This window comes from Prionailurus bengalensis, chromosome B4, assembly GCF_016509475.1.
Source record: "Prionailurus bengalensis isolate Pbe53 chromosome B4, Fcat_Pben_1.1_paternal_pri, whole genome shotgun sequence".
NCBI lineage: Eukaryota > Metazoa > Chordata > Mammalia > Carnivora > Felidae > Prionailurus > Prionailurus bengalensis.
In genome coordinates this window covers 29323593-29340978 of record NC_057358.1, presented here as the reverse complement: position 1 = coordinate 29340978, position 17386 = coordinate 29323593, and the positions used below count along the sequence as shown (strand labels likewise).

General features: G+C 35.4%; 1 protein-coding gene across 2 annotated transcripts in view; it reads left to right on the top strand.

Moving 5' to 3' along the window:
• The first annotated feature begins 391 nt into the window (after positions 1–391).
• EPC1 (enhancer of polycomb homolog 1) overlaps positions 392–17386 on the top strand; it is a 94097-nt gene continuing 77102 nt past the window's right edge. For both annotated transcript variants that reach the window (XM_043563503.1, XM_043563502.1), the window contains exon 1: positions 392–679. In XM_043563503.1, the coding sequence (XP_043419438.1) occupies positions 677–679 (3 nt within the window). In that variant the 5' untranslated portion in view covers positions 392–676. The remainder of the gene's footprint in view (positions 680–17386) is intronic.

The following is a 17386-nucleotide window of genomic DNA, read 5'->3' as shown; positions in this document are numbered from 1 at the left end:
ACAATGTTTTGATGGAAATCGTTTTTTTTTTTTAATGGCCATATTTGTATCCAAATTACATATCCACGTTTGCGAAGTGATCAACGATCTGCTTAAGAAATGCATTATATTCCGTTAAAACCCCCATACAGGAAATAAGAGGGTTCCTTAAGACGTTGAAAGGGCATTTTCCTGAGCTTACAGGCAGTCGTGGGTGCTATTGTTTTGCAGTGTCACTTAATAGCGAGCTTAGACTTTTGTCGTTTGGGTGGCTGTGCTTTTAAAAGCCCAGTGTAAAATGGCACACACACTGCATTTTTTTCCGAGCTGCAGGAGGCGGGGGGAGCGGGGGATAGTGCAGACTGTAGGGACACTGCCCTCCTAACCAATCAGAGCACGCCTGCTTGCCATCGCAAAGTTGTTAACCCCAGAGTCTTCTGGCTGCCGCTGCCTCCTCTGCTTTTAATCTTCCGTGGATATTTCTCCGATTTTTTCCAAACGCCCACAGATCCTGGGGGAAGCCACCCTATTCAGCCACTGATCATGGAAGAAAGTATTACTTTTTATTTACCAAATATTTTAAAGATGTTTGAAGATCCATATGCTGCCTGGAGGCTGTTGTTTCTAGGGACACAAGTATCCAGCCTATATTGTTACAATTATTTTTCAAGAACTGGCTTCTTCTTTGCCTACACTAATGGTAAGTTTGTAATTTTTAACATTTATTTCATTAAATCTTTGAATGAGCCACCAGATAAAGAGGATTTTCATTGTGTTTCTTCTAACAAAACCAATCTTTGTATTTTTCTTTAGCTTTGATCTCTGCATATTCCACCTAATCTTGTCTGGTTAATTTTTACTAAAAGAAAGAAAGATAGTTTTTTTTGTTTTCATTATTAAAGCTAAATGTTTATAATATAAATTATACTTTAATTACTGTGAACTACAGGAGAACTCAGCTATTTCAAGATGGACTTGTTTTGTGCCAGCAATGTTGGTAATGCCAAATATGTGCATATCCCCTTTATAAAAATTATGTATTACCTAATTTGTCCAGGACTAAATTATCAGCAGGCAAACTATGGATGTAGTTTTTGTTTGTTTGTTTGTTTCTTTCTTTTTTTAACTGGCCTATTGTGGTTTTCTTGATGGATTACTTGGATACAAACTACTGAAAAGCTGCCCTTGGTATAATGAAGGTGGAGATTGACATAACCGGGTTTATATTAAGTTATGGCTGTTACTAAATAGTGGGTCTTTTATTTGCTGATCAGATCTAAACTTGTATTCCATAATATTAATTCTTTGAGGCTCTTCATTAGATAATCTTTGCAGATCTAGCTTGTTTTTCTCCAAAAAAGGTATCTTTGGGAGACATTTTGTAATTTTTGGCATTTTTCTAATTTTTTTTTCTTTTTGCACACGGTGGGAGATCTTTTTTGTTTTGCATTGATCTGTGTTGGTGGCGCTGTCGTGCTCCTCAACAATTTATGTCAGTTTCACTAAAAGAAAAAAGGAGGAAAAAAAAAGAGGTGGGGCAAGATTTGATCTATTATCTTATCCCTTTATTTCCTTAAAGAAAGTTCAATTTGGTCAGAGGAATTATTCAGTTGTATGATTGAAATGTTTTTTTTGTGTGTGTGCACTGTGAACTGTGGGTGAGAGCAGACATGTCGTCACAACCAGTCCAGGGAGCATCAGAGACAAGCATGCAGTTTGCAGTTGTGTTTTATCTGATCTGATTATCTCTACATCAGAATTTTTCAGTAATAAGCTGTTGGTTTACCCTCTCTTTCCTCGGTAACATTTCGCATTTTCTTTATATCACAATACCATACGTATTCATGTCTTTTCAATGTAACAAAACATTTGAGTTTTAGTTCACTCAATGTTGTAAAAGTTTAATTTCGTTTTGAACCTAGGGATTTCTTAAATAACTATTCTAAGTTTCTCCTAGGAATTTTCTACTAGTTTGACATACAATAATGCCTACATTATTATTTTGAAATGATACTTCAATTAGATTTATGTATATTCTTGTTTTGAAAAAAGCAAATATTTTGGAATAACATAATTTTTTGAGAATATGTACACAACTGCTTCTAACTTTAAAAATACTGGTATTCATGTATCTAAATGTAGGTAAATGTTTTTCATCTTTGTTCTTATTGAGAATTATCTGATTAGAGAATATGGGGTTTAGGCCCAAAGCCTCCCAAGAACAAAATGTATACTATGATATGACACATAGGTTATACCCGTCTCTGTGGACATTTTAGTTGTTTATGAAGAGTGTAAGTATGTCCTTCATTTACAAAGAAAGTGGGAGGGATCAATAATTGTACCTAAAAACATAATATTTTGCCAAATTTAAAGTAAAAACAACTGAAATATTACCCTAGACTACCTTACCATATGATTGAATAATTTCTTGAGAGAGTGAAAATTTCTGGACATATTGTCTTTATTCACTTTGAAATATGTAAATGCTCATTTCACTGATCATTTAAAATTCTGAAGTAAAAACATGTGTGAAAATGACTAGGAATAGTATTTCTGATTTTTGTGTCCCTATAATTTACCTGTATAGGACTCTTTCCTTGAACTTCACAAATAATTATGTATTATGTCTATATTTTGCTTATACAATGCTACAAAAATTTGAACCTGTCCACTGTAACATTTTATTTCTTTATAAAATGTAAATGCCCCCAGCAAGACTAGTTTTGACATTATAGATTATTTATAGAATGAAATACTGCAGGTGTAAATATATTATCTAACCCTCTGGTTATTCTGGAGAGTTTAGTTCTCTGAAGTTGATCTACTGAATAAAATAGACTTCCCAATATGTTTGTTGCTAAAATATTCTGTTATTCAGCTGGTGATATATTTTATTTTAATTTGTAAAAACTAAAAAGGTTTATATATTGTAGCCCCCCTTTTAAAAACAAACTGATGCTATGAAGTCCATATGTAGCTATGCAATGCTCTTTGTTCTCCTATATCATTGACTATTACATCATTGATTATGAAGTAACCATTATAGTTAAATTTTCACTTTTTAAAATCAACCATATTATATTTATATTAAGATATTCTTTTATGTATGACTCTTATATCACTATGTAGGTAAGGAGGTTTAAATCTAGGAGGCAAAAACAATTTATTATTTTATATTATTCTCCATTTTTAAATCCACCTTGTACCTCATTTTAGCTCTGGATTCTATGGACATTAATTCTTTTTTTAATTGACAACATTTTTGTGGGCATTTAGTTCATGAGTTTGGTGTGATTTAGATTAGAATTATTATAAACTATAATGTTTCTCTCATGAAAAAAAAATCTTTATTTATTAAATGAAGTCTAGAGAGAACTCAGTTTTCCATAGTAACAGTTGCCAGATCACGAGCAATGAGAAAATAATTTTTTTAATCCTGAAATGTCATTTTAGTTAATAATTATACATTTATTTCTTTTTTGCATACCATTTTATCAGAGATAGGAGGAAATAACAAAATTGACTATATTAAAATGGCATATCATATTTTTTACCCTGCTCATCCCTCTCATGGAGGGGAGGGGTCAATGAGTAGTGAAATAGCCAAAAACAGGTTGCAGAAAAAAATGAATAAATGATGCCAAAGACACGGAGAATCTGTAAATCAGATTCTGAACAATAAACCTCAGAAAAATGAACTTGAAATTATGGAGTTCAGTCAATAACAGAAATAATCTGAAAATTTTATTAAGACTTAATGTAATGAACCAACACAATGTCCTAATTTATTAACTCATATTCATTAGTATTAATAAAGTTTGAGGAAATTTTCAGGTTAGCCGTACCTATTAGGAAAAATGAAATAACAAAAGGAAGAGATATTAAGACAACCTAACATAAAATGCTAAAAATATTAGCCAAAACCAATCTAATATTCCTTGGAATGAACTTCTGGAGAAGAAGGAAATATAGCTAAAAATTTAGCTCTTAGAAAACCAAATTCAATACAGGCCTGAAATCACACATTTCCAACTCCACCTACTTCTTGTGCATATTGACCTCTGCTGTTTCTTGGACATATCATTACTTTCCATAAGACCATACAGATTCACTACTGTCCTCAGCATTTTTGTGCAAGGAAAGAGAGGGGGAAAGTAACAGACAAAATGGGTATTTGTGGTATAACTTTTTTTTATCTCTCCAAAAAGATTCTTAAATGGAGAGTCTAAAGAGAAAGTAAAACAAAGAAATTATTTGTTTATGAAAAAGATGAAAGGGTTGTACTTTATACATGATTTGTTCAACATTTTTAAATTTTATTTTATTTTTAATGTTTATTTTTGAGAGAGAGAGAGAGAGAGAGAGCTTGTGGTGGAGGGGCAGAGAGAGAGAAGGAGACACAGAATCCCAAGCAGGCTCCAGGCTCTGAGCTGCCAGCACAGAGCCTGACTCAGGGCTTGAACTCATGAACTGTGCGACCATGACCTGAACTGAAGTCAGACACTTAACTGACTGAGCCACCCAGGCACCCCAATTTGTTCAACATTTATTTTTATTTGGGGATTTATTTGTTCTAGATTTTCCTACATATTATGTGCCAGTGTGCTAAGATGCTGGGTATAATATTAAGAAAAGGCATGCATCCCTGCTCTCATGGAGTTTATAGTCCAAGAAGGTTCAAAGTTCTAATCTAAGGTGTTAGATATTGGTAGGGTGGGAGAGGTCCCATTTGGGAATAAAGGCCAAATAAGATTTCTGGAGTAAAATTTTTTTTTTAATTTAAATATGTTCTTATGGGGATTTAACAAGTGTCCTTCTATTGAAGAATCATTATTTGGGCACCAAATATTCACACATTGAGGGGAAAATAGCCCTTAGATTTTAGATACAGCCCAAATAGATGCTATATAAATAGACAGTTAACTAATCCAAATTTCTCTTGCAACGTGAGAAATAAAACATAAACTTATTTTCTTGAAAAGAGAGATGGAGAAGATCACTCTGGTAGTACGAATTTGGGGTATGTCCTCGTGAGGTCCATTTAACGAAAACTTTTAAATGTGGTAGAGCCTGATTTTGTACATTTTGTACATTTTATTCACATTGTCATGAAATAAATCTCTGAATTTAATATAAACTGTGAAATGAAGCAGGGAAATACAATTACAGTGTTAAAGGATTATATCAAAATTAAAATATTTATTTTTATTTTAAAATCTGTAATAGTTTTAGTGGTATATATAACAGAAACTTTTTAAATAAAAACAAATATTTTAATCTACAAAAGTAACATAATTACACATTTGCCTAATAGTTAATTAGTTAAGCACATCAGATATGGAGCAGGAAATTAAGACCACTGTTATGGGGCACCTGGGTGGCTCAGTCGGTTAAGCGCCTAACTCTTGACTTCGGCTCAGGTCATGATCTTGTGGTTAATGAGACTGAGCCCCACATGGGAATCTGCAGTGACAGTGTGGAGCCTACTTGGGATTCTCTCCCTCTCTCTCTCTGCTCCTCCTCCTCTCTCTCTCTCTCAAAATAATTAAATAAAATGTAAAAAAAAAAAGTTGTTTAGAAAAAGACTGTTGTTATATGCAGATGATATTGAGCAGAAGGCTCTTCATTAAGGATTCTCTATATATGGTTTAAGATGACCTCAAGAATAAAGTAATAAAATTATTTTGCTATAGAGCCAATTAATCCACACTAGCTAGATGTATTATGCCATTTAGTTTGCTTTTGTACTAACATAGAACCTTACTGACAGTGGCATAAAAAATATGGACATTTATTATTTCAACTAAATCATTAACAGGAAGCAAGCCTGTTCTAGGTTTGGTTCAATAGCTTAACAATGTTACCAAGCTCCTTAGCAGTTTACATTTTTTTATATTGCCACAATGTCAGCAATGTCTTTCCTCACAGGCACATTATGACTGCTGCAGCTCCAAGCATCATAGCCTGATATTACAATTTCCAAAGGGAAGAGAGTTTCTCTTAATGCATCTTTTTATAAGGGAAGAAATTCTTTCCCAGAGGCTCACAGCACCATGCTTCTTACAGCTCATTGACTAGGTTTGTAGGATGTGTTCATACCTTACCCAGTCATGATAAAGAGATGAAATTTCTCATGATTGGTTTGGCTAGGCAAGAGCTCTTAGAAGGATGAAATACCTTCTCAGTATCCAGTGCTCAATATGGTTAGCTTCTATTTGCTTTGTATCAATTTTAACTGCTTTGTGTGAACTTCTTAAATGATAAAACTTAAATATCTGTTTTCACAGAGACCAGACTGGGCACAAAGGCAGCTAATTAAAACACACACACACACACACACACACACACACACACACACACTCACACTGAAAACAAACATTTAATCAGAGCCTACTTTGCTCCAGCTTCTATCTAAATTCTACTTTTTTATTATATCCTTAAATTCTCACACAAACTTTGGAAATAGGACAATTGTTATACCCATTTTCCAGAAGAAGAACCTGAGGCTTAGAGATTTGGCTCAGGTTACCTAGTAAATGAAATAGCTGGAGTTTAAACCTGGGAAGTTTGAAATCAGAGGCTGTGTACTTACCTATTCTTCTATACTATCACATTAGACATTTGTAAAATTTATGTTATGTAAATGGACATCTTTTAAAAGCACTATATGATGTCACTGTTTAAATAAATCTAGTAACATTTTCGTTAAAACAGTAATTGGCCACCTAACTTACCAGCTGTGTATATATCTGATTTTTGTACGTTGAGTTTGCTGAAGGCACACTTGTACCACATCTTGTCTCTTCAGGAATATCTCATGAAATTCTGTCAGAAGTTGGGTTTTTATAGGGAAGAAAAAGATCAAAGCCTAGAGATTTCGTGAGGCTTAGTTGAAGTGGGTAAATACATCATTCATAGCACTATGTCCCAATAGAATTTTGGCATCTATTTCACAACTTCCAAGTTCAGTTTTATGTACAGAATGTTTCAGTCTTAGCCACGTTGGGGATGTATGGAAGTTTACCCCCTGGGATATTTTGGGGGGATTCATTGTACTCTAGATCAGTGGATCTCAAACTTTAGTGTGCCCAGAATCACTGAAAACACAGACCCCACACCTAGGGTTCTTGACTCGATTGGTGGAGTGGAGCCTGAGAAGCTATATTTTTGGCAACCTCCCAGATGCTGCTGGTGCTGCTGATGCTGTTGGTCCCCAGGGACCACCCTTTGAGACCCTGCTCTAGAGAGTTGGATGGTACCTGCCATGATAAATAGTTTGCCTTTGAAATAAATATGCCAAACTTAAGAGGATGTCATTTAATATTTGGCAAATAGATGAATAAACACACATTGAAATATTCAATAGGGTTGTCAAGATAGCCTCACTGAAAGAGTGAGAATTGAGCAATGACCTAAAGGGAGGAGTCTTCTTATGCCTCAGCATGAATATCACATTTCAGATTTATTTGCCAACAAATCATATATGTGTGTATTTTTAGCCTTTTTTAAGTAGCAATCTACAATTTACAAATTATTTTTAAACGTAGGTAAAAATAGAACTTAGTTGTGCTCAATAGCAACTTACATCTGAGAAAGACTTCTATATCCATGGCATTTTTCTGTTTTTTCTCAAGATTTTATCCCACCAGCCATTAATGCCCCACATTCATTAATAGGACATGGTTTCGATGAGACTGAGAAAGAGGCTGCCATGCCAATGACCTATATTTAGCTTTGAAACTCAGGCTGCTGCCCCAATCCACTGGAAACTCTCCAACCTCCAAGACAAAGGTCACAACCTCTAGTTGAAAAACACTATCACATGCCAAGGAGCAAAGAGGACCTTTGCAAAGAGTTTAATTGCTCCAGTGCTTTGACACTTAAGAAATTTTTATTTCTGAAGGCCTTTGCTCGTTTTTCATTAAAATAGAAAGTCCAAGAAACAAACTGCCAACATAAATGAGTAAAAGGCAGATTCAATGTCCTTAACATTCCCAGAAGCCGATGTAAACTTTGAGCTATCCTTTCAAACCACTAGAGGCTTCATCAGGAAGCTAATGTGAAGTACCCTGAAGAGACAAGAGTAGTAAGGGTGGACTGGTGTGGTCCACTATCAAAAAAGAGTCATTCAGCATCCATATGATGATAAACTTAGAGCATTTTAAATGGTCTGAACCTGACAAACTGTGCTGTCCAACACAGTAGTCAAGAGCCTCCTGTAACTATGTAAGTTTAAATTAGAATTAAAATTAAAAATTTAGTAGCTACACCTGGCTGGTGGCTACCATATTGAGCAACAGATTCATGGAACATTTCTATCTTAGTCTGTTCAGGCTGCTATTACAATACCATAGCATGGGTAGGTTATAAACAAGCAAACAAAAACATTCATTGCTCATAGCTACAGAGCCTGGAAGTCCAAGATCAAGGTGCTGGCTGATTCAAGTGTCCAGTGAGGGTCATAATGTCCTGGTGCATAGATGGCTGTCTTTTTGCCTTCTGTGTCCTCACGCAGCAGAAGAGGTAAAGGACCTCTTTGGGGTTTGTTTTACAGAGGCACAAATCCAATTCATGACATTTCTACCCTCATGACCTAATCACCTCCCAAAGACCCCACTTCCAAACACCATCACATCAGGATTTAGTATTTCAATACATGAATTTGGGGGGACATAAGCATTCAATCTATAGCAGTTTCCACGATTGCAGAAAATTCCGTTGGACAGCACTGGTTCTTCAGACTATGGCAGGCTCACACTGTTGCACCAGTGCTTCTCAACTCCTCCTGTAGTTAGAATCATCCAGAAACTTAAAAACAAAATGCCTGCACCACATCCCCAGAGATTCTAGTTGGTCTAAGATCAGATCTAGGCATAAGCATTTTCCAAAAGTGACTCACAGGATTCTGATACACAGCTGGGGTTGAGAATTGCTAAGTTACTCACTCTACTGAAGTAAGCCCTAAAACAAAAATTTAAGAGGTTAGTAGATTTAGAACTGCTACATCTCATCTTAATATTTCAAAAGCTACAATCCATCTCCTGTAAAGTGAGGAAGGTTCAAACCAAATTAAAGAATAACTGGACAGTCAGGCCAATTCTCTGGGATAAAGCATTGACTGCCTAATGAACACAACATCAGCTGGAAGAAAAACGGCCCAATAGCCACTGTTAGTCTTGCATACTAAAAAACTATTCTGAAATTAATTTGAGCTTTTAAAAAATAATGTGGTTTATTAAAGTTAATATCCAAGGAAGCTCTTCCTTATGTTTTAAATTTAATTTACAAATCTTGTCATATTTGTAAATCTTGCAAGTTTTAGAAATCATGGTCCTTTAAATTTTGGTCTTATTTATAGTATTACTTAAATGCTTTCCAACTCTTTATTCCCCTTTATACCGCACTTATAAACTTACTGCATAAACATTTTCAAGAAGTTAAGAAAGTCTTACATATCTAATAAATTTAACTTCTAAGTATGGTGACTAAGTTCTCTTTAATGTTTCAACACACATATAACTTTGTAGGAATTATACTTAAAAGTCTAATAGGCTGAGCTCTTACAAAACACTTTTGTACTTATTCTACATCTTTCTGGAGTTGAAAGAGTCTTACCTACTAAGAATGTCTTACCTACTAAGAATATTTTAACCCCAGAAAGATTTAGAATGAGTCTAACAAACCAATTATGTCCTACCAAAAAATTTTGGAGTGATGCCTTCCCAAGTGAAAATTTTTATCTGCCTTCTCAGCTTATTGTGGTGTCTAGATGAGAAGAGGTTTTGGCTGCAGCACACTGTATCTGTGTCTGAGACACTAATGTAATATGCTGAGCCTTATTTATATTCATTGTATCAAAAAAAAGTAAAATTATTTGCTCAAGATATTGAGTCATACCTTTCTGGACCTTTTTCCAAGTCAGGTTAGGATCTTTGATCCACACACACACAAGTGGCTACAACAATGAACAAATATTTATAGGTCGTGCATTTCTTAATCCTTTAGAATATATCCTTTAGATATAAAGGGTTTTATCTAAAGATTTTATCTATATTTATATCTAAATCTAGACACCTTTGAACTTGGCAGAATCCTTCACATACTGTAGTATAGGACAATCAACTCTTGGATATACTAAGAGTTACTTAATTGACACAATCTCTTTCATGGCTTTGTCTGAATATATGATCACAATTTCCAAGCATATTCTACTGACAAGGTTTTTTTTTTAACCCTCACAAGAGCTGACAAGAGGCTTCTTCATACACATTTCTCTTGAAGACATATGAGAACAATTTAAGTACACAGCTTTTCCTGATCTGTTTGAGTCCTAGCTCTGCCCTTGACTACATGTATAACCTTGGGCCAGTTACTTAATTGTGCAGACCCTCAGTTTCCTCTTTTATGAAACAAGGTAATATCACCTACCTCACCTGGTTTTGTGAGACTACAATGAGGGAAAGCACTTAAAGCACCAAGTATAGCACCTGACATGTCTAAGCACTCAGTATATGCTCTAACTTCATTTTATCATAGACCCCCCCCCCTTGATGTCAGTGATCAAAATAGGCTTTGTGCAGTGTGTTGGGAATTAAAAAGATAACCCCATTCAGGTGTATGGATATCGCAGTATTAGGGAGGCTCTCATTATCCTCCGCAGCTACTCTTAAAAGTCAGTAAATCTCAGTAAAATGTCAGTAAAGTCAGAGATCCTTTTCAATGTAATGATTAAGGTTCCTTTGTTACCTGCGTTTTGTTCACTAAATATATCTCAATAAATTTATTGAGTTTCTACTGTATTAAAAACAACAGCAACAACATTGTGCTGAGCCTTAGAGGATTAGGGAGAAGAGAAAAGCCAATGAGAATTGGGGTAGACTTCATGGAGAAAGATACTTTTGACTAGGGCCTTGAAAGACAGTAGGCTTTAACATGTAGAAACTGAGAAAAGACATTCCAGGTAAAGAAAGCCATGTGAGCACAGTCAAGGAGGAGAGAAAACACATGGCATTTGGAGATGCCAGCTAGAAGTCCAGTGTAGGTACAAAGTAAGCTATAATTGGGGGGGGGGGGTGCAGAAACTGGGAGAAATGGACCTGTGATGGTAGCTTGGAGCCATCACAAGGAGGATTTGGAATCCCAAGCTAGGGAATCTGGATGTCCGTTATTGCCAATAGAATACCAATTCAAGGGGCGCCTGGGTGGCGCAGTCGGTTAAGCGTCCGACTTCAGCCAGGTCACGATCTCGCGGTCCGTGAGTTCGAGCCCCGCATCAGGCTCTGGGCTGATGGCTCAGAGCCTGGAGCCTGTTTCCGATTCTGTGTCTCCCTCTCTCTCTGCCCCTCCCCCATTCATGCTCTGTCTCTCTCTGTCCCAAAAAATAAATAAACGTTGAAAAAAAATTAAAAAAAAGAATACCAATTCAAGTGTTTGTAATTAGCCAAAAAATGGTGATGGGATAAATAGGAGGAAACTGCTTCTTTCTTACATCACTGTTTGCCTATTAGCCTGAGTAGAAGAAAACTTCAATGGTCTAGATCTCTGGCCAGGTAAGTTTTGATGGGGGGAATGAAGAGGAATAGCAAAAGATTGAAAAATGTGGGACAGTTTTCAGTAAGTGTGGACACTGGGCAGCAGGGGGCAGCATGAGGGCACTGAAAAGTTAAAAGAATGTGTAGGGCATTTGCTTCTGTAAAATTTCTTGACAATTATGAATTTGCATCTATAAGGCTACTTACATTAATAATAACTTAGTGTTCTTTTCCCAGAAATGAATAAATTAAAAGAGAAAAGAAGAAAAGTTAACAGGCTGGCTGGTGGCAGAATAACATCACTGTTTATTTAAGAGCATAGAAATAAACAGTTGTCTATGTATTATTTCCTTTCAGAGTTCATATAGATTTGAAAATGTCTAAATTTCAATTTGAAAGCAATTGGTTTTCGTTTGAAAAACCTTTATGACTCTTAACTATTTTGCATTTTTTCAAAGTACCCTTGTTCAGCTACACTGTGTCTAAAGGAACTAGTAAAAAAAAAATGAGAAAACACCTGAAAATAAAATTTTAGTTAAATAATGAATACAAATTTTAATATACATTCTATTTTACACACAAATATATGGAATTTTAAGTTTTGGCCTTTTATGACTATGATATTTTGGTACTTTCAAATGGAATTTTTCTTTCTATATAAAATTTGAGACTATCCTAAATTTCATATTTTTCTGGTGAAATTCACCTTTTTACTAACCTTTTTAGAAGTTTTGATGGTTCGTGATAGGAAGAATAGAAAATTAGAAGTTTCCCTTTAGATTTTTTTTTTTTTAGCTCTGGAATTTACCATTGTGAATGCTCCATTACACCCACCCGAAAATCTCTCTCTCTTCCGTTGTATGAGGAAGATGGTATAATACTGTTCATATACCACACACTTACAGAGAAACTTTCTTTGTTCCTTCAAGATTCTCTCAGTGCCCATCACACATGTTTAGGAGGCTGTGATCTCTGCATGGATTGCCCTTCATGTCCTGCTTTTTATTGCCTCATTTCACCTTTATGTATGCTTCTTTCCTTGCATTAACATAATACGTTATACTTGTCACTTGAAGAAAATTTTAAAAAATTTTTTCATGTCTATTTGTTTTTTTTTGGGGGGGGGGGGAGGGACAGACAGAGAGGGAGACACAGAATGTGAAGCAGGCTCCAGGCTCAGCTGTCAGCATAGAGCCTGATGCGGGGCTCAAACTCACGAAGCAGGGCTGAAGTCTAATGCCCAACCGACTGAGCCACCAAGGCACAATAAAATTTTTTTTAATGTTTATTTTTGAGAGAGAGAGAGAGAGAGAGAGAGAGAGACAGAGCATGAGCGGGGGATAGGAAAAGAGAGGGAGACACAGAATCCAAAGCAGGCTCCAGGCTCTGAGCTGTCAGCACAGAGCAGTGAGATCATGACCTGAGCCGAAGTTGGACGTTTAATCAACTGAGCCACTCTGGCACTCCTATACTTGTCACTTTAAATGGCCACATAAACTGGGGGCTGACTATTCCATAATTATTGAATATTGATTTCCACCTTCATTAAGGAAAATTTGAAATGATGAATAAATGTTCGGTTCTTAAATAACATGAAAGGAGATAAAAACAAATAGCTTCATAAGTTTATGAACCATTTTCTGTATATTTCATTTCAATCATTTGTAAATTTAAAAATAGAAAAATAGAAAATTTTTAACATTACCTTTCAAACCAGGATACACCAGTATGTACACACAGGACATACCCTGTTTGTTTTTACAGGAACTAAGTCCATTAAAGGAAATAACATCTTTTTCTTTTGTATCTCCTATGGTTCATAATACAATGCTTGCACAGAGGCAGGAGCCAATAATTAAAACATTAGGAAAATTTATTAAAGTGTATGAAATAATCTAGTTTTTTGATGTAAAGATTTAAATGTACTCTTTATACTTCTTAAATTGTTGAACTGGTTAAATTGTTACTATTATTGTTCTGGTTGTTTCTATTTGGTATTTTTCTTAGTGCCAGGATAATAGCATTGGGTTATTTTCTTGATTTATTACATAGAAATTCCCTGTACTTTTCCAGTGAGAATATCAGACTAATTGTAGCTCTATTACTAGATTTAATTATTTTGATCATTTCTGCTTCAGCTTTTATTTTGAACCTTGTCTCTTTCTTTAGATAATAATTCTCAATCCTTATTTTCCAGTTTTAATGATATCTTTATAAGCTACATGGATTTCTCAGATCACATTTGACCATAGTTATGGCAAAGCTACTTCTACTAAGCATCCTTTTGTTTAAGCATTGAGTGTTACTAATTACCAACTAGCAGAGCATTACATCTTTGACTCACTCAGTGAAATCACTCGCCCTCTAGGGCATAGCTTTCACTTTATTTGCTCTTACACTCTTCGTAAGGGTTTTCTATACTATGTAAACATATAGCCAAGAAATACGAAAGGCATAATTACTATGAAAATCATATATCTCAATTTTAATTATCTTTTCTTAGACTTTTACATTTAAAAAATTTCACATATCCTCATTTTTTTTCTACCAACTATAGAAAAGGCAAGATGTTCATACAGTTTGACAGTCGGAAAGTTGGGAGGGATCAAGTCTTAGTGCTTTTTTTCAAAGTCCATTTTTTTCAAATGGCCCAAGGACATTAAGATCAAGATTACAAGTTGGGGTTAAGAAGCAGGATTAGAACCTACATCTCTTAACGTAAAATGTTCGTGAATAACTATTTAATACAGATGAGATAGCCAAGCATGAATTATTTTTTAATTCATTGATGACTCAATTATAAAATGTAACATGGCTTAAAAACCTTTTCTTTCTTTCTAAAAATAGTCTTAAAAACCCACATAACAGAGGCACTGCTATCATTATAAAGTTAGATTCTTTTCTCTATACTTAAAATTGTTTTGTTTTTTATTCCCACTGAGAATTGAGAAAACAATTTTAAGAAAGACCATTAGACAGAATGTAGTTCAAAATTACTCCTGAAGAACTGTTAATTTTCAAGTAGACCATGAAACTGTATTTGAAGAAGCACAGATTCTGGAACAACGCAAAAAAATAAAGATAGAGAGTTCTGCTAAGATGGAAGAACAGAACACACACAGTAGTGTCTGCTACAAACCTGATATAAGGGGGTGTGTGTGTGTGTGTGTGTGTGCGCGCGCGCGCACGCTAGCATTTTTGTGACTAGAAGGACAAAAGATAGGGTTTAAAAAATTGGGGGAGAAGGAACGCTTTTTTATTCAGATAACATTTCCTTCTTTTTAAGGTTTGGGCTTTGAGTATTTCTGTTTGAAGAAAATAAGGACCGAACAGCTAGTGTATACCCCGTTTAGTATTTATATTAAAATGAAGGTAATTAGGACCTGGTTCAACCTCTCCAGGGCAACCAACTTTCCAACCTATACTGGAAACTATTCCTTATCTGTTTTTAAGAAAAATGCTCAGTTTTTTGGTGAAATAGTATTATATAATAATTCTTATTGGAATCTTACTATAATAACAGGCACAGAAACTATATTGTAAAATTTTGTAGGGATTAAATGAGATAGTGCAGGGGAACCTGGGTGGCTCAGTCACTTGGGCATCTGGCTTCAGCTCGGTTCGTGATCTCATGGTTTGGAGTTTGAGCCCCACGTCGGGCTCTGTGCTGACATTTTTTTTACAAATTAAAAAAAAATTTTTGATAAGAGAATGCATGTAAAGCAGCCAGCCACAGTAAGAACTCAGTAAATTTGGTTACGTGGTTTCTATACCAAACAATATTTGGAGGCATGAACTATATCCATGTTACAGAGGAGAAAATTGCAACTCAAAGAAGTAATAATTTAAGTTTACAGAGCTAGGAAAAAGCAGAGTTGAGAATCAAACCCAAATCACCTCTGATTCTGGCGTTAGTATTTTAACCACTACATATTAGCCATTTGTTTTATTGGTGTATCATCTGCTAGAAACCTTAATTGCTGCTTTTTAAATGGGGGAAATTGGGCTGCCTGGGTGGCTTAGTCAGTTAAGCCTCTGACTTCAGCTCAGGTCATGGTCTCAGAGCTCATGAGTTTGAGCCCCACGTTGGGCTCTGTGCTGACAGCTCAGAGCCTGGAGACTGCTTTGCATTCTGTGTCTCCCTCTCTCTCTGCCCGTCTCCTGCTTGTGCTCTGTCTCTCTCTTTCTGTCTCTCTCTCTCTCTCTCTCTCTCTCAAAATAAACAAATATTTAAAAAATGCTTTTAAATTAAAAATAATAAAATGTGGGAAATTAGTGAGCAGAGAAAATTCAGGGAAAACATTTTTATTAATTTTCTGTTCTAAATGGAGTGATGATGATAAAGAGGAATTTTTGAGAAAAATATATTAAAATTATAAAAATTTATAATTGTAAGAGTTAGAATACAGGTACATTTCTTAGAATAATTCAAACTTATGATAGGTTTTAAGGGGCAAAAAAAGATTATTGAAAAATAAATGAAATGGGTGAATTTGGTATTGTGTTCAAGATTTTCCATTTAAGGAAATGTCCAAAGCCCCCTCAGTCTGCCAACAATCTTCTGTGATCAACTGCATGATTTGGACAGGTCATGGATTTTCTGTTCCAATATGCTATTTTGGGGCAAGGGTATGTGTATGCCCTTCCTAACCACTACAGTGAAATTGAAATAATAAATTCTTCCTTAATATTTGTTTAGTACTTTGTAGCTGTCAAAAATTTTTCACTACATTACCTCATTTGTTCTTCATAATGGCCTAAAAGAGAGGAAAACAAGTATTCTTTAAACTAAGTATATGAGATACTTAAGGCTTAGAAACTAAATCATTTCTATGGGATCATACTGCTGGGAACTGGTAGATATTAGATTAGCATCCAGAGCTTTAAACATGGATGCCAGTATTCCTTTTAGCACATGATGCCTGGACTTACTTACTGTACCATGTTGCTACTCGGAGTCCAAAATGTTACTTATCCTTTGACTGTTTTTACACAAAGCACTCAGCCTAAGGGAAACAGTAGCAGCTTGTACAGAGAGGCTCTGACCCCCTGGGGAGCTTGCTTGACCAGATTTGGAGATTGAGTAGTCACTGAGTTCAATGAGTCATTTGTCAATGGGGGGGAAAGGTGCACCAGAGCTCCTTGTAGATTTAAACCTAGGAATGATACAAAGTTACTAAAGGAAAACCAAACAAAAAAAATCTAATTTTTTTTGATGTTTTATTTATTCTTGAGAGAGAGAGACAAAGACAGAGACAAAGCACGAGTGGGGGAGGGGCAGAGCAAGAGAGGGACACAGAATCCGAAGCAGGCTCCAGGCTCTGAGCTCTCAGCGCAGAGCCCAACGTGGGGCTGGAAGTCACAAGCGGTGATATCATGACCTGAGCCAAAGTCTGATGCTTTACGGACTGAGCCATCCAGGCACCCCAAAACAAAAAAAAAAATCTAGAAGATGAATGTAATGTTTTATCTAAATTAGTTGTGTGTGTGTGTGTGTGTGTGTGTGTGTGTGTGTATCTTGTTGGACTTTGGTTTCACGTGAGGACTTTTTTAGCTTGGTTTTGTTTTGTGTCCTTAGGTAAGAATTTTGAAAATCTTTACAATTCATGTTGTTTTATACTGTATATATAGAAAAAAAAAAGCTCTGAAAAATAAAATGATCTATGGGATAAAAATAGAATTAAAATGTCCTTTAAAAATTGCTCATGGTTATTGAGCATTACTTTTGTGTCACGTTCCTGATAAACTCTTTGCATTAATGATTCTATTGAATCAATGTATCAACCTACATAGTAGATTCTGTTGATTACTATTTCACTGATGGAGAAACTGCAGCTCCAAGAGTTTTAAGTTAGAATAGAAATCTCTGAATC